We start from the raw sequence: 18,235 nt of genomic DNA, 5'->3' as shown, positions 1-18,235 counted from the left end.
GGCTTATTAACTGATTAATCTTGCTGTGTATACAGCTGAGTTAATTGCTATGGTTGGCTTTATTATGGGTGGAGGAGTATGGATAGAAAGGTGTAGTGATATGGTCTGATTCAAGTTCAGCTTTACTAAGTATAAATAATCTGCACTCCAAATCCAGGCAAGCTATTGTTTATGATATAGTGCATTTAGTGAATAGATTGATAAAGTCAGGAGTCAACATCGTGTTGGGTTGGGTCCCAGTAGGAGTAGGCCTAATGGGGAATGAAGTTGCAGATAAATATGCTAAACAGGCAACAAAGCAAGACAGCATTAATATTCAAGTACAATATAGCAAAGCAGAAATTAAAAGCATGATTAAAGCCAGAAATTAGGGTATGTGGACATATTTATGGGACAATGAAAGCACAGGCAGACATCTATATGAAATTCAAAAGAATGTTGGATGGAGCAGGAATACCAGCAGAAGCAAGCAGGACGAGGATACTGTCCCAAGAATGAGGTATAGACATACAGGATTGAACAGCACATTAGTTCTAATGAGAAAACATGCTGTGAGTATGGTAATCAAGAAACCATAGAACATGTTATAGAACATTGTCCTAAATACAATCAGGAACGACAAACAGTTAGATGTATTTTTTATTCCTTGAAAACAACAGGATTATTCCATTGAATTTAGCGATGTAGAATTCAGACCCACACTCCTATTCAGAAGGTGGCGGTAATGCACCTAAAAGCTGTTTGCCAACCACCAAGAAGAAGAAGAAGAAGAAGCGATCGCTTGGGGTCCTAACAGATTTCGAGGGAGGAAGGCTGAGCTGTTCATGTCAAATCTAGAATGGAGTTGGTGTTTGAAGTGTAACGTTAGTTAGCAAATAGCGTGTTCAAGGGACTTTTATCAGATGCTATAGTTTAGTGCATCCACCGTTTACACCACTTGGTTCATTCCCACGTACCACGATTATAAGAGAATAGGGCATTTGATTACAGTAAGTTCTGTAAACATGTCCTTAAAACTGACCACTCAGTCATACTGTAAGATGCTGCTGCACGCTGCTAAATATCCTCACTGCCCCGTGAACGGGCTGCTGGTGGCCGAGAAACACAAAAAGAAGGACAGCCCGAGAGACTCAGTATTGTGTGTGGATTGTGTGCCTCTGTTCCACGGGGCTTTGGCGTTAGCCCCCATGCTAGAGGTGGCACTCACATTGGTAAGATGATTTTTTTCAGGTAAATTCATGGTTGCTACACACACACACACACACACACACACACACATACAATGGAAATAACGATGAATTTGTAATATTGAGTTTTCCAGGCCACATATCACGTATAAATTAGTAGAATCAATTTAATTTTGTAGAGATTTTCACGGTAAAGTTACACCCTGTGAAAAATACACAGACTATCTTGATGTTCATGTTTCTTAATATATTACCTTACGTAGAGCTGGGCGATAATATAATGTTACATAGCATTACGTGAGTAAACTGCATGCGAATAAAGTTAAAGCCTAACTTACTTATATATTCTGACTCATATCCAAGTTAATATAGAGAGCTGTGCGAAAATGTACGTTACATTTTGCGACAAAAATGCATAGGCCTACTATATAGATCTATATTTGTTCCATATTCAAACATTTTACAAATTCAAGTAACTTTGTTAGTTAATTTTGCAGGAACAAATTCAATAAACAAAGGTTACTCTAGAATGTCAGAATTTCAAAATGTATAGGATATAAAAAACATGAAGAAATACTCCTTGTGAACTGAATAAATATCCAGATGCAGCATACTTTGCTTTAATCTGGACCCTCAGTATGTCACTCTTGATGTACATGCCTGTCAGATGATTTAGTCTTTCTTGTTGACTACAGGAGACTCATATGAAAATTAACCATGGATTTACTATAGTAAAACTGTAGAACCGTGGTTTTAAAAATGGTCCATGTACCACAAAGTTGAACCATTTGACCATAGTTATGCAACACACATCTACAAAATAAAAGAGAATGATATGTTACTATTACACAATACAGACTTTATTACACCAGTTAAATCACATATGGAAAGAATATAAACAGCATGTGTAAGAACATGTCACGCTTAATAAAACTAACAATGAATGAAGTACAATTCACAAAGAAAAATTGTTGATAAAGTACTGCTGTGCAGTGATAAAAATGGATTTTAATTTGCCAATTCACCAAAAAAAGAGCAACTTTTTCCATTGTAAATTGTAAAATGTTTTTATCTCTACAGAAATTAATAGGTCTTTTTTTCAAGAACTGTAAATAAATGGCCAACACCAGCAGATGTTTGCATTCTATACTTTACATCCTACATAACGGGTCCCATTAACAAAATGTATTACAAAAAATAGCCTAAAGGGTAAAAAAAGTTTCTATCATTAACAGTTTTACACATACTACAAAATATATTCAAAAGAAATGACTATAGTCAGTTAGTTGTCTTTTGAGGAGAGAGCAGTTTTTATTTTCCTTGTCAGTATGATTAAAATACAATTATGATAAGCATTAAAATAGCAGCCTAATGGCTATGGTGAAATAATGAGGAGAATTTCAGTCTGCTGCTTCAACTGATTTACACTGACATGGCAGAACAGTTTTAAAGCAAGTATTGAAAAGTATTTTTTCAACCTTCATAATATATTTCCAAGACCCTTGTGATGGTACATCGACTTACAATAGGTTGAACGACACGTCTGCCATAGCCTGACGGGGTCTGTATCGCTTTTACTGGCACTATGTAACTTCGGGGTTCGGGTAGTAACCCGAGCACAAAAAGAACTACAAAATTCGACTGCTTTACGGCATACGTCACTTCCCCCACCACTTCCTCAAATTCGGACGTGAGAGGCCAACCAGCGTTTGTTTTCTGGCTTTCGTGCGTATGTTTTTGTCATGGCCAAAGCAGCAACGGACTAAAAAAAAGTCAGAAGTAAGCCTATGTCTAAACGGCATGTACAAGTTTGGTAGGGGCTACATTCTTGCAAGTAAATAATAGATGATTAGACGGACAAAATCATCTTTTAGGCTAGCCTATGACTGCAGGCTGATAGTCATGTTTGTTTATTTATTTTTCTGGTGAAAGTGTCTTGCCTCAGGCTATAATGCAAATTGATTTTTCAACTTTGCAGATTCATCTATGGTAGCTTGATATTATAATATTGACGATATATGGCTATTACCTACCACACAAACATTGAATTGAATTAGCATATCCATTCTGTAAAACAGTAGCCAATAGGCTACTATAATGACGCTGGCTTGTAAACGTGAGCTACGCAATCTTTTGGCGTTTGAAAAAAATAAAACCCATGAAATTATATTCATATGACATGCTGAAATATATGCCACTGTACCTGGGATGGAGACATTTCACACGCAACGCAGGCAGTCTGCCCAAGACATGAGAACTCCTTCTGCAGAGTTCGGGGGTATCGGCTTGTCAACAAATGCATTTGTATCCCCTGGTGTAACCATGACAGATTTTACGACAATAGTATTAGACAATACTGTTTCCCAACTGTAGGGGGACCCCGAGAGCAAAAGTTACTTGGTGTTGCTTTAAAGAAATGAGGGGGGAAAATCTGTTCTTCCAGAAGTACTGTAATCGACAGAAATCGAGTGTTTAATAATAATTGTATTTTATAGTAAAATTTAAATATTAGTATTTGCATTTTAATTTATTCATTTACAGTCATAAAACCATCAAGCTTTTATTTTGGTGGAAAACTGCAGGGATACACTATAGATCTTTTAATAAAAGTTGCTGCATAACTTCTGGATTCTGGATTTAAAATAAAAATAGTAAGTACGTGTTTGTGGTACAGCCGCGGATCAGTTATGCACTGCAAACACAGAATAATGTGAAAGCACTAGCGCGTGCTGCTCCTGCACCGCAACACACACCGCATACGCACTGCAAATGGAGTATGTGTGAAACGGGCGTAATCCATCATGTTATTGCGTTCATGATCAGACATATGGCTGTATCAGTGTCCTTATTTGCACATATATATTTCATTTGAAGACGACATAATTAAATATGTGCACATACGCGTTGCTGGTTTATGTTTAGAGCTCTAGAGTATATGAAACATGTCCATAAAAACTTGAAAAGCGCTTGCTTCGGTCCATATATGATCCGCGTTGCAAGCATTGTTAAACTCATCACGGCGCTCCGCACAGAAACCACTCTCAACGCGATCTCATGCGTAATACAGCGCAGTGATTGGGTTATAGTTAATTCTCATGAATAATGCAGAGAAGCTCTCAGAAACTGCTGACGTAGAATCGTGTCTGCAGCCAGTCACACACTCCGAAAGCACGCTTATACTTCACATTCCATGACGTTGCTTCGATTTTGCTTTTCAACCCGGAAGAACGAAATTGCTCAGAAAAACGCAAAAATGTTCTATGTTATATATTTTTTTTAGTTGTGTACTTACATTATCCCGACTGTTTCCAACAAGTTTCAAACCAGGAGAAATTTGTAATTTAATTCGAAGACACGGACCGTTTCTTTATTTACGTTTTGTCGCCGTCAATGGCATCATATCCGCGTTCTCCCTGGTTTCTGCTCGTACTGCCATAGTAACCAGAGCCGTCTGATAGTAACCAAAGCGACAGACGTGGACAACTGTGTAGTTCGTAATGTCTATCTGCACGCTGTTGTTGTTTCGTTCAAACATTATGGACCATGGCAAGCAGACTTTGGATAAAAAAGGAGAACTAAAACGAGAATTAATATCAGCGCGGTGTTTTCGAGATGCCGAGAGCTCCGTGTCCTCGTCTGTTTAGGGAAGGTGCACGTGCAGTCAGTGGAGGCTCGTGATGCGGAGCCAGGTGAAAGTATAAACAAGGCTTTAAAAAGTGCACCACAGCACTTCAAGAAGCTTGTCACCAGCATATGTTGTGTTGGTGTGCTGAGGCTCCCACATCTTTGTCGGCAAAATACCATGATCCAACCTTTAAATTTTACTGGGGAATAGCATAGTTATGTTGGCCCACCAGCTAGGTCAACATAAACCACTGATCTTTTTAGCAGGGCAAGATGACTGTCCCTGTAATTAGTATAATTCAGATTAACTTAATACTTAAAAGATCTAATGTCTTTCTTTCCTCAGATTGATACATGGTGCAAAGAGAACAAGTATGTCATTGCTGGCTATTATCAAGCAAATGAGCGTATAAAGGAAGCCAGGTAAAATGTGGGTTTCTTCATGTGATTTGCATGATTTACATGTTGTCTGTATGTGTCTTTACATCCGTTTCATCTTTACATTTGTTTCATCGTTTACATCTGTGATCTTTACAACTGTTTCAGACCAAACCAGGTCGCTGAGAAGGTCGCTGCCAGAATCTCAGAAAACTTCAGCGAGGCTGCAATGATCATGGTAATTTTACATATTATATATTACAACCATGTCAGATAGCCAGACAGTAAAACTACATTGTTTTCCACCATTAGTTGGACAACAGCAGATTCACTATGGAGTGTTTTGTACCTGTTCTCTTCATCTATGATCACCATGACAGCAAGTGGAAGTGCAGAGAGCCAAGCACGTGAGTACAGTTTTTTTTTAAACTGATTGAAATCATATTTCACCCAAAAATGTGTATTCTGTCATCAATTACTCAGGGTAATTTTTCCCCCAAACTCAGTGACATTATTAGGGGCCAAGCACCGAAGGTGCGGAGCCCATAGAATCGATTGCGGGAAAGTTATGAAATTAGGCACACTGATAGAGGGCAGTCCAAACAGTCACCATAGCAAATTTGGTGTCTTAAAAACAATCCCTCTAGCGCCACCAACTGTCCAAAGTTGCACTCATGTTTATGCTAATAACTTTTGAACCGTAAGGCCTATCAACAAAATCCTCGTATCCTCTTATTCCCTAGCTCAAGACGATTCGATTATGACTATGACGTCATTTTCCGTCAAGAACGTTTTTTTGAATTTTTCGAAAAAACTACTTTTTCGAACTCCTCCTAGGCCGTTGCTCCGATTTTCACGAAAATTGAACCAGATCATCTCCAGACCATTCTGTTATGGAAAAGTTATGGAATTCAAGTTGATTCGTCAAACCGTTTTCGGTAAACCCACGAACAAATTTTACGTAGCGCTTGCGAAAACAGACGTAAGGCTGTATCTCCGCAACGCTTTATCGGATTCAGACCAAACTTGTTACATATCGTCACAAGCATGACCTGAGGCTACATGCTGCGTTTCGCCGCAGCGCCACCTACTGGTCCAGAGATATGAAAAATGCAGAGTCGACTGATATCAAATTTTACCATATCGGCCATTTTGGCTGTCGGCCATTTTGAATTATATACCAAAATGTTGTATTTTAAGAACGCATGAACGGATTGTTACGAAACTTGGTATGGGTCATCAGCACGATGCCCTGAATGAGCCTGAGAAGTTTCGAAACAGCGCCCCCTAGTGGTGAATTCTTTTCAAATGCTTATAACTTTGGGTGTGGTCGACGTATTTTCCCGAGAGTCATCTCATTAGACTCCTGAATCCTTGCCGAGTCCAACGATACCAAACATGCTAGGTTTCGCCTTACGGTTTGTGTAGCGTTGTGATTTAGCGCTTAAAAAACATTTGCCGATATCTTCGAAACCGCTAGTCCGATCGAGACGAAACCACCGTCAGAAGTTTGGAAACATAGGTCGATAGCTATATACTAATTCCCAAATGCGAAAATATTGATAGTAATAGGTAGTAAAATCCAATCAAAGTCATGTGTCAGTCATCTTTTACGTGTTTTTTCATATAAATGTCTATAACTCTGAAGCGAATTGAGAGATTTTCACCAAAATTGACACAAATATGTATGGGCTCACTCTGAGGACACATTAAAAAAATGGTGGGACTGAGCCTCTTGGTGGCGCTATAACAGAACAAAACATGAAATTCCCATTGACTTCAATACAGTTTTGTGAAATAAAATGCTATACTAAACAAATGCATTGGTGTAATATTACGAAACTCAGAATGTGCCATCAGCACCATCCCCTGAAGGTACCCAAAATATTTCGAGACAGCGCCACCTAGTGGTCAAAAGTTATAACAAAATTTCCAAAAAGGCTAATAACTTTTGAATAAATCTGCCTATTGAAATGCCACTGGTCTTAATAGATTCCTTGGGTCAAGCCGAGAACATAGATGCCAAATTTACCTTATTTGGCCGAACTTCCTGTCCGCCATCTTGATTTTCATTCAAAACCTACTTTTTCGAACTCCTCCTAGATCGTTTGTCCGATTTTCACCAAAATCGAATCGTATCATCTCCAGACCGTGCCGACTAAAAGTTATGGATTTCGTGTCGATACACAAAAATGTTTTCGTATAGCGCAGCAGCAAAGTTGAGGCATGATGCCAAAAGCACTATTCAGGCTTTATCTCTGCAATGCCTTGACATATTGACACCAAACTTTGTACACATCAGTGTCACATCAGTTTTGTAACTGCACCAGCTATTGGTCAAAAGTGATAATCAATTAAATCATATTTTTAATTACTGTTTCTATGATTTTTCAGCCATTTCACCTAAAATCCTCTTTAAAATGTCTTTAATTGCTCATTGTTGCAGTTGGTCTGACACTTTCAGCAATGTTGGCATGTCTTGTTGTCTTATTCTGCTTGGCCCCGGTAATGGCTGCTTGCAGCTATTTTGTTGTTGTTTTTGTTGAACACAAAAAGAGATATTTAGCAGAATATTCAAGCTGATTGTTTCTATACAGTGTAATTATGTAGAGACCCGGTTTTCAATCTGCCCAAAAAAAAAAAATACATATACAGTACTAAATGAGTATACCCCCTCTGAAAGTTAACAAATTCAGCTATTACTCTTGTTACGTGCTTGAAGATGTTAACGGGATGATTGTGCAACATTTAAGTGAGATACAACTGTTGCCATGTGTGCGAGTAGCAGAAACAACCAAGAAGCAGAAAAAATAATGTTAAGTACGTTTTAATTGAAAAGGTGCAATGAGTTTACAAAACAGATTATAAATATAAAAGGAAGACAAGTAAACCAAAATCCAAGAAAACAAGAGCGTCGCCAAATCAATGAAATAATCGAAACAGAATTCCCATTACGATTGAACCCAAACCTCTTAAACTACCTACCAAAAGAAAAACCTGAAATCTTTAGCGTATACGACGCTTTAAATAAACTACGCTGACTAAAACAGAAAAGATGCTGTGGATGGCAATCACTCTGAAACTAACTTACAAAAACAATGCTATCTAACGTTGTTTTTGAAGATGGATTTATAAAGGCCAACAATCAGTAAAATACGAATTCAAGAAACAAAAACAAAACTCAAGTCAAATGTCAAGTCATGCTAAGTGGTTACTACCTTCAACACACCGCGTTTGAATCAGATTATCCGCGTTACACAGGGATCAGTCACACGCACACACCTGCAATATGAATTTTGAGTAATCTAGCGCTAAAACAGTGCTTTTTCTCAGAACAGTGCAATAATACATCTGCAACAACAATAAACAAACCGCATAAACAAACATTAACGTGTCGTGATCATGACTCAGTTGACATTTTAACTCAAAGGCACGGGTGTTGAATGAGATCTGGTGCTGATCTCATCACTCCTCGTCAATCGGGCCTTTTAAACCTGCGCAAAGTCAGCAGATTGGTGGAGCATCAGTTCTGATGTGTGACGTCGTGGCGTCACGTATATGATGGACAGCCAGTGATCACAACCTAAGAATAATGTATAGAAATGAATAGAAACAAAAGCACAAGAGGAAAAGGGAAACATACAAAATAGAAAAACACACGTGGAACATAACACTCTACGTAGAATACATATTAGTGTAACTAGTTATTTCTTAGGGTTCCTAGTAATTTCTTGACAATTAAAAGTGTTATATAGCCCACTGGATCATTCTCAGAATTAATACTGACAACGGTGACACCACTTGGGAGAGAATTTACATTTTTTGCGCAAAAGAGGACAGTGGTACAACAGGATTACCAAAGCAATGCTTAAGTGTCAAAATATGGCAAAAGTAATATAGAAACTCAAAAATAATTGACTTGTGACACAGTCTCTGAAACAAACAGGCCTTCACTTTAAAGTGCAGTAAGCGATTTCTGAGAAACATTGTGCTGATATTTGAAATCAACCGGAAATCAACAAACACCTCCCTTCATTGTTCCGACCTCCAAAATGCACAAACATGCAATACAAGAGTGAATTTCTCTTTACCGTTGCTGAAGCAAAGCAAAATAATGCTTCACAAAAAATACAATTTAAGATGACAAACGAACGACAAGGTAGAACAAAAGTACAAGAGAATATACAAGCAAGAGTACATCGTTAGTTGCCAGCAGCACACCAGCTCTAGACAAACAATGACACCTAAAACTGTCCTGTTACTATTGCTAACATTACGACAACAGCATGTCTTGGTTCTGAGAAACATATCAAAACCAATGTCAGTCACGCATGGAGAAGAAACAACGCAACCTCTGTGGCCGTTTTCAGGCCTTGCCGCTTGGGTCTCTTCAGCACTGGAAAGTTATTCTAATATTAATGTGGGTCCTAAAGCACTTGCCTGATCATAACCCTTCTTTTTCCAGTGATATTCCTCCGACTTTTCCTTGAAATGTCTCTCAGCCATCTCTTTCTACAGTCTACCTGCAGAACTCCCTCTTGCTCACTCTCTCCTCCCCCATCATGAGTGTATATGCCCCCTACTGCTGATTGGCTACAAGTGTGTGCTTGTCTAATCTGCTTGGTCTAATCCACTTTCAACAGTATTTCTCAGAAATCTACTGCACCTTTAAGCTTTTATTTTGTGATAATTGAATTTTCTTTTTTCTAAGAAAAGTTGGACGAATGCCAAACAAGTATCTCAGGCCCTGTTTTTCAACACCTGTTATTATGATGCTTTTTGGTCGATCGGATCACAAGTGGACAATGCTAAATACAGGTGTAAACGGGTCTAAAATGTTTTGAGCTTGTCCACTTTCGACCACTTCAAGAGATAGTCGAAAATGCATTCAACCGGATTGCTTTTGTAGTGTAAACACTCATGTGGTCGAATGCATTTGAACAGCCACAAAAAAACGCCTACTCTCCGCCTACTGACCTAACGTGTAAACATTATGGGAAGTGCCCTAGCCAGATATTTGTAAGGACCACCTGTCGTCCCAACAACAGAATCCAACAGCTTGGGTGAAGGTATGATCCGTGTTGCTCTTTTCAGAGCTTTTGTGAAGTTTTCTTAATTAGAATTTAATTTCACTTTGATTCTTGCTCTGTGCTTAATCTGACTCCAATTTCAAATGATGATTCAATTTAGATTGTGTTTCTAATTAGAAACTAATCATAACTATTGGTTATGTATTAATTTAGATATTTGATTATTCTGGTATCCCATACTTTCAATTATTCGTTCATTAGGGACTCTGTGTCGTAGAGTCTCACATCGGCCGAGTCGTGAGCTCACGGACACAAAATCACCAGTTCTGATCTTAGACAGAGGATGCAGGGTGAACTATTTACCTTTAAGTCAGGCCGCTCCCTGCTTGCTTATGACAAAAAGTGAATTATTTTTTTATAGTCACGTTCATACAACTTTTTTGGGGAATTATGTTGGGCCTGTTCCTGTGTCCCAAAGGGCTGCACCTGGTTTCGGGGGAGATGAGTCATGATTATTAGATATCTTGAAGTTTTCAATCTTTCACATAATATAAGTGACTGCTGTGAAATTAAGAGCATTTTAACAATTATACCAAACATGAAAGGGATGAAACAATAGTTTCATAAGATACATCATGGGTTTTATATTGACATTCTTAGTGAACTTTTTAGTGACTTGAGCCAGGGTGAAAGAAGGGGATTTAGGGAGAGGGGGGCTCATAGATAAGCGAGGAGAGAAGTCTGGGCAAGGTATTGTCATATGCTCTTTCTTTAAGATCTTCTCTCCAGATTAGCGAGTTCTCTTTCATAGGTTCACTGGACGCTGCATAGCGATGACGCAATGGGAACACCCTCAGGGCGGTGCCGATTGTCTGAACCCGTATAGAATCATGCCAATTCATTGGCCTTCCTCAGCGGCGCTACTTCACTCACCCTTTATATAGTGAACGTGCCATCTGCTCCTCAGATTTTCTTCTTCAGAAGAAGCGATTCTTCTGGCCCGTGAACTAGTTCACTTTCTTCGGAATTCGGATTCTGTCTTGTGCTTCAGCGACCTCACTCTGTGGAACTTCGTTCTTCTCTCGGTGAAGCACTATGGATTTGCGTCGTTGCCAGCCTCCGTGCTCTCGCTTCATTGTAAGTGACGACCCGCACGGTAAGTGTGTGAAATGTCTTGGCATAGCACATGCTCGCGAGGCTATCTTTGGAGATTCTAGATTCTTGTGAGAATTTTGGACTAAAAACTCTCCGTGCTAGGCTTGCCTGCTTTGATAAAGATATCCAGTTCGCTCTCCCCCGCCGCGCTGCTGTTAATGACGAGGCCCACGCCCTTCATGAAGCCAAGGCCTGGGGATCGGGCGTCGAGCTCGAGGCGTTAGAAAGTGAGCAGGCCTGCTATTCCCTCTCTCACTCTCTCTCGCCTGGGCGCGCGCCGAGCCGATTCTCTTGTGGAGTTTCTTCACGACTATTTATGCCCTAGTCCAGAGGCATGCAACGTTGTCTCCTTTGGACTGGAGGATGTTTTATTCACCGCGGCGTCTGATTCTGAGGATTTCGGGTCTGCGGCCGAGGCTCTCCCGCCCAGCGATCTTCACTGAGAGATTTCAGTGAATTGGCATGATTCTATACGGGTTCAGACAATCGGCACCGCCCTGAGGGCTTTCCCTTTACGTCATCGCTACACAGCGTCTCGTTCCCTATTCAGAGAACATGGGTTATGTGAGTAACCCGAGACGTTTTACTGCAGTGTTTTATCTCATGTTCTGTCTTAGCAGGAACTTACACATTGCTGTTTTTTAGCAGTTAAACATACAGCATCGCTTTTTGTAGAGACAAAATAGTCAGTAGTAATGAACTTTATTAATGCACGTATTTGTGTGGGTGGGTATTATGTGAAGCATTAAGGGTGTTGTTATGTGAAGCGATCTGTTGTGCCACATTAAAGAGTTATAAAATTGACAGAACTTAAACTAAGACGTAGTTTCATATCAAAAGTAACAAAGCAGTGATTTTGCCTGTGTGGCACTACAGTAGGTCTGAGTTGACTATCAATTTCTTGTTTTTTGATGAATCAAGATCTTGTCTTTGCTGTTTTCAGTTGGTGCACCAACAACACTTCATTAAACATCATTTGTACAATGCCTACCATCCAGTAATCGCAATAAAAGTTTTGTGCTTAGTTACTTTTGATATAAAACTACATCTTAGTTTTCAAGTTCTTGTAAATTTTATAACTCTTTAATGTGGCACGACAGATCGCTTCACATAACACCCATAACGCTTCACATAATACCTGTGTTTTCCCCTTGTTTAAGGTTGTGACATTACGTTGTAACACCTGCTTTTAAAAATGCTTTTAATGCTACATAAAGATAACATAAAGGGACCAGAGACTTTCACGTTTCAATGAGCCATGTGTATTACACCCTAAATCACCATACATTCAGTAAACATACAACGTACATAGTCATTTAGTTGCAAGGGAAACATCAAATAGTTCAGAATTTTATAGACTTTTATAGTCTTAAGAGTAGTAGGAGCAAGATGAAACAGTACTTAAGTGCAATGTTGATGAAGCCACATCTGCCTGCAACCGAGTTTCCAAGTGGCTGTCGGTAATGTGAACGAACTGTAGCTTTTGAAATAAACAATAGATGACAAAGGTGTTGTTGGCAAAACGAAGACAATTAATCCCTTTTTGGTCAAGGTCCTATCTATAGTGGCGTTGCCTCCTCATGCCTGCACGTTGAACCCTATTTGAGTTTAGGAACCTCAAGTTCCGCAAATCAGGGCAAAAACACAAGACAGCATTGATGAGAAAGCTTCTCCATGTGGTTAACACATCCTTCCTACCTCATACTACTTTTCTTATCCTTTTTATGCTACCAGGTGGCTAGAGCGCCCCTAGTGACAGGGTTAAATATTGCACGTACAGAAAGCTAATGGGACAAAATAATGTCCAAAATAATGTATGACAAAATAATGATTTGTATAACTTTCTTTAAATTGCAGTGACTGCTTTGAGGATTGGCTTGAGGCGCAGAAGATCACAGCGGCTCTTCTAGAAAACAAATCATACGAGAGTCTTGTAGACTTTGACAACCATCTGGATGACCTACGAAATGACTGGACCAACCCTGAGATCAACAAATCTGTCTTGCATCTATGCTGAAGCCATCCAGGTCCTGTCCACCTAACCCAACCATCGATGCTTAAATGGGATGCATGTCTAAACTGTATTCAGTACTGTTAGTGACATGCCCTCTCTCACTGAGCAGAAAGATTTACAAAAGCCTGAATGGAACATTCTAAGTGCTGCATCCTCATGTTAGAAAACACTGAGGTGGACTCTTAAGAGTCCAATGTCAGAGATGTTTTTTACCTGTTCTCATGCAGTAGTTTGTATAATGTAAGATTCATGTGAATGCTACTGGACAAGTCCATCATATTTAATATTTTACATCGCTAAATATGGTCATTTTGTTCCCGTTTTGGGACGAAGCTTTAGTTTAAATTAGTTATTGTTGGTTGCTTTTCTTAACTACTTAAACTGTTCAAATGAAAATGTTTTACTTTAGTGTAGAAATGAATATATTTTCCACAAGAGATTGCTTTTGTTTGCAACAGACCAATAATAATTTGTTAGTGGTGAAAGAATAAATCTAAGTTTTAAGTTGTGCAGTAAACAAAAGGAATAGACTTTAGGTATGAGATCTTGATGACTGAAAATTGTATAAAAATGAATAAAAATACTTTATTTCCAAATGTCTTTAAATTTCTCTCTGAGTTCAGCTGTCTATAGAGTCTTTAAACTATTACTACTAATTCGCTAGCCTGTTATCAATTAAATTTTTAAAGTATCACGTTCATGAACTGCATACAGTATTTTGGACTAATGTAAAGTGGCACCTCTGGTTAAGCATTCATTTACAATAATTACCTATTAAATGTGTACTTACGACACAGAAACTCAATTGCATTTAAAAATATATTTGTAGATGCCTAATTTCACAGACTGGATTCGTACCTAATTACACAATTTACACTCGCTATTGTCATGCTGAGTAGCTGTAACGCTTCCCAGACAGCAACATAGTGTCGGCCCACATCTGGTAAGTGTGGAATCCACGTATAGCAGATCTGGGCCGACACTATGTTGCTGCCTGGGTTTATAAATTTGTTATTTGGTTAAACAAACATAAAACCCACCTTTGAATTTCCTCTTCTCTTTGTCTTATAATTCGAGTCCAGACTCTAAAGTTCTTCTGACGATAAAGAGGGCGAAGCCATGGTTGTGGTGGTGCTCGTGCTCGTAATTCTGAAGTTCTCTCCAGTATATTTGAAAATGCAGTAACGGCAGCAGCGACCTTTGGCAACCAGTTTCATGTTGCTGCCTGTGCCTACTGCCTAATAGAATAATGTGTTAAGAGCTCGCTCAAGTACTGGGGAGCTAAACCATTTAGTGCTTTGTAAGTGATCAGCAATATTTAAAAATGTATACAATGTTTAATAGGGAGCCAATGCAGTGTTGACAGAACCGGGCTAATATGGTCATACTTCCTGGTTCTGGTAAGAACTCTAGCTGCTGCATTTTGGACCAGCTGTAGTTTGTTTATTAAGCGTGCAGTGCAACCACCCATAATAGCATTACAATAATCTATAGCCTTGATGTCATGAACGCATGGACTAATTGTTCTGCATTTTTCATTGAGAGCATATGACATAATTTAGATATATTTTTAAGATGAAAGAATGCGGTTTTACAGATGCTAAACACGTGACTTTCAAATAAAAGATTGGTATCAAAGAGCACACCCAGGTTCCTAACCGACGACGAAGACTTGACAAAGCAGCCATCAAGTGTTAGACAGTATTCTAGGTTATTACGTGAGGAAATTTTTTGTCCAATAATTAGAATCTCTGTTTTTTCAGAATTAAGTAGTAGAAAGTTGCTAGTCATCCAGTTTTTTTTTATATCAGCTGTGCATTCCGTTAATTTTGTGAATTGGTAAGTTTCGTCAGGGTGTGAAGAAATATAGAGCTGCGTATCATCAGCATAACAGTGAAAACTAATGCCATGCTTCCTAATGATATCTCCCATGGGTAGCATGTACAGAGTGAAAAGCAATGGTCCTAGTACTGAGCCTTGTGGTACGCCATACTGAACTTGTGATCGATAAGACATCTCTTCATTTACTGCTACAAACTGATAACGGTCAGATAAGTATGATTTAAACCATGCTAATGCAATTCCACTAATGCCAACATAATTTTTGAGTCTATTTAAAAGAATGTTGTGGTCAATAGTGTCAAATGCAGCACTAAGATCGATTAACACTAATAGAGAGATACAACCACGATCGGATGATGAGAACAAATCATTTGTGACTCTAATGAGAGCTGTCTCAGTACTATGGTACAGTCTAAATCCTGATTGAAAATCCTCGCAGATATAATTTCTTTCTAAAAAGGAACATAGTTGTGAAGATACTGTATCTCTAGTATCTCTGACAGATCAAAGAACCCAAACTCCATCAGTAACAGAAATGGAAACTAACAAAAAAAAACTTTGGGAGAAACCAGTCGGAGGGTCAGTTCTCCTCTGGCCAAACAAAGCAAAATGGTGTGGTTATGATTCCAGGCTGCATCACAAGTCAGATTTCATCCAGTTCCTTCTGCTTGTAGATTGAAGATAAATAAAGCTGGAATATGGTGGGAACTTGGGAAGGAGATGAAGCTGGCCATAGGGGTCTGTACAGAGGACTTGTCTGGTTCTCATGGTCTTTGCTGGTTAATAATTATTTAATAACTAATGATCTTTGCAACAGAAGTGAATCTTCTCAGAAGTGAGAAGTGAAGTGAAGTTTTTTCACCAAGCTGCTTGGCAATTTCCCCGTAGCCCTTTCCAGCCTTGTGGAGGTGTACAATTTTGTCTCTAGTGTCTTTGGACAGCTCTTTGGTCTTGGCCATGTTAGTAGTTGGATTCTTACTGATTGTATGGGGTGGACAGGTGTCTTTATGCAGCTAACGACCTCAAACAGGTGCATCTAATTTAGGATAATAAATGGAGTGGAGGTGGACATTTTAAAGGCAGACTAACAGGTCTTTGAGGGTCAGAATTCTAGCTGATATACAGGTGTTCAAATACTTATATTATTATTATTATTATTATTATTATTATTATTATTTTGGGTACAAATTTGTTCCCAAAATATAGTTAAGTAGATACGAACACACAAAACACATAAAACCCACATGCTCACGTGTTTCACTATATTAGTGAGAACATCACATAGACTTCCATTGTTTTTTTTGTTTTTTATCAGGTTAATGATATTTTCTCATTATTATTATTTCTCGTAACCTTACCCCAAACACTAAACATAACCCTCAAGCCTGTGAAAAAAACACAACATTTAAACAGAAACATGATTTGGCCAATTTATAAGCCATTTTACCAATGAGGTTTAGCTCACCAGTTGTTGTTTAACAGTTTTCTCTATATTAGTGAGGACATTAAAACCTCACAAGTGTAGTCCAACCTTTATACATGGACACACATTACTGTTACCCAATTTTCATTCCTGTTAACCAATTTCATTGCTGTTACTAAATTGTTTTACTAAATAGTTAAACCACTATTTTGCAAATTATGTTTGGTCCATCATTTATCCCATTGTTTAATAAATTTCATTACAAAAAAATGATAAACATAGTTTGTCACCTTTAAAAGAAAAAAAGCTGCACCTTAAATGTGAAACAATAAACCTTAAATACACCTTACATGCATATAGTGATTTGTTTCGTGGCAAATATCAATTATTTGAACATGAGTCCAGCAATATATTTAAAATGAACATCTCCTCGAGGAGACAACAAAGGAATTAGTAGACATGTTTTTAAACATGCTTTTTAAAAGACATGAGTTTTGTTAACAGGACTGAGAAAAATGCATCCATCTTCCACCTAAAAACTAAAGTTATCTGATATGGACCAATACATATTTTTAATAGTTAAAAGTTAAAATAGTTACAACAAGCAAATTACACCTATTAATTGGAAGAGTTACAACAATCAAATAGCACTCATTTGGAGGACAAATAGTGAGATTGTGCTGTGCTGTGAATGAATAAGAACTGCAGGTTCAGGAGTGACCGTTAGAGGGCAGCTCTGAAGTGTTGCCTTTAGTCAGAGAATGTCTAATATGGCGAGAAGTTTCACTCCCAGTACACTTCCGGCTTCTGAACTGGTTGCAGTTCCTCTCTGATTCCATATGAGGGCGCTCACAGGACGAGTGCAGAATGAATGGAGGTCTATGGCGCTATACCAATAAAAATCCACTTTTCTCAGGATATAATTTTTTGTCTAGTAATTTGAATGTTGTGTTCGAAAGGAGATGCAAATAAATTACACATTGCTGGGTGTTAGATTTTTTAGAGTCACTTATTTGCTTTAAAATGTCTTTGAAAGTGTCAATGACGTCATACACATGTACGACCAGAGACATGGCTTTACGGCAATCCTTCACTCACTCTGGTGCTTTCGCGCTCTGCACTTTCTTTTCTCTCCAGTCATCGACAACACAGCTGACACAGGTAAACACACGTGCTAGAAGAGTTTTTGTTTTGTTTGTTTCTGGTCCCGCTTCGGATGACACGATGCCATCAAGCGGTATCTCTGGTCGTAATCAGTCCTTCACTGACCAATCAGCGTTCATTAGCAGAATGCTAGCGTGTTATGGGCAACAACAACTCAACCTGTAAGAAATCAAAATGACATAAGTACTCGTTCATTCAACTTTCGACCTATAACCCATGTTGAACCTGCAAAATCTACAATCAGATCTGTGATTTCTCAACGGCAATCGGGTGAAAGAGACAAATTTAGCTGTCTAGCCCCATTGACTCCCATTCATTTTGCACTCATGGACGATCGCCCCCAGTGGAACTCTGGTGGAACTACAACCAAAATTCGGTACAACAGGGCTTAATAGGGAGTGGGCAGGCTCTCCGTAGA

At 38.7% G+C, this 18,235-nt stretch overlaps 1 protein-coding gene across 1 annotated transcript; it reads left to right on the top strand.

Annotated features, from left to right (window-relative positions):
• The first annotated feature begins 758 nt into the window (after positions 1 to 758).
• emc8 (ER membrane protein complex subunit 8) lies at positions 759 to 13,984 on the top strand. The gene is made up of 5 exons (XM_084123643.1): positions 759 to 1,211; positions 5,158 to 5,234; positions 5,358 to 5,427; positions 5,502 to 5,596; positions 13,232 to 13,984. Exons 1-5 carry the CDS (start codon positions 1,005 to 1,007, stop codon positions 13,389 to 13,391), a joined length of 609 nt encoding a protein of 202 aa, XP_083979769.1. The 5' UTR covers positions 759 to 1,004; the 3' UTR covers positions 13,392 to 13,984.
• Positions 13,985 to 18,235: the final 4,251 nt, after the last annotated feature.

This window comes from Abramis brama, assembly GCF_963993115.1.
Source record: "Abramis brama genome assembly, chromosome: 9".
In the NCBI taxonomy this organism is placed as follows: Eukaryota; Metazoa; Chordata; class Actinopteri; order Cypriniformes; family Leuciscidae; genus Abramis; species Abramis brama.
This window is presented reverse-complemented; position numbering and strand designations above follow the sequence as displayed.

Excerpts from the sequence above, each read along its gene's own strand:
- emc8 (XM_084123643.1), top strand. The coding sequence starts at position 1,005 with ATGTCCTTAAAACTGACCACTCAGTCATACTGTAAGATGCTGCTGCAC. Across the intron at positions 1,212-5,157 it reads TAGAGGTGGCACTCACATTG|ATTGATACATGGTGCAAAGA; the intron begins GTAAGATGATTT and ends TTCTTTCCTCAG. Across the intron at positions 5,235-5,357 it reads GAGCGTATAAAGGAAGCCAG|ACCAAACCAGGTCGCTGAGA; the intron begins GTAAAATGTGGG and ends CAACTGTTTCAG.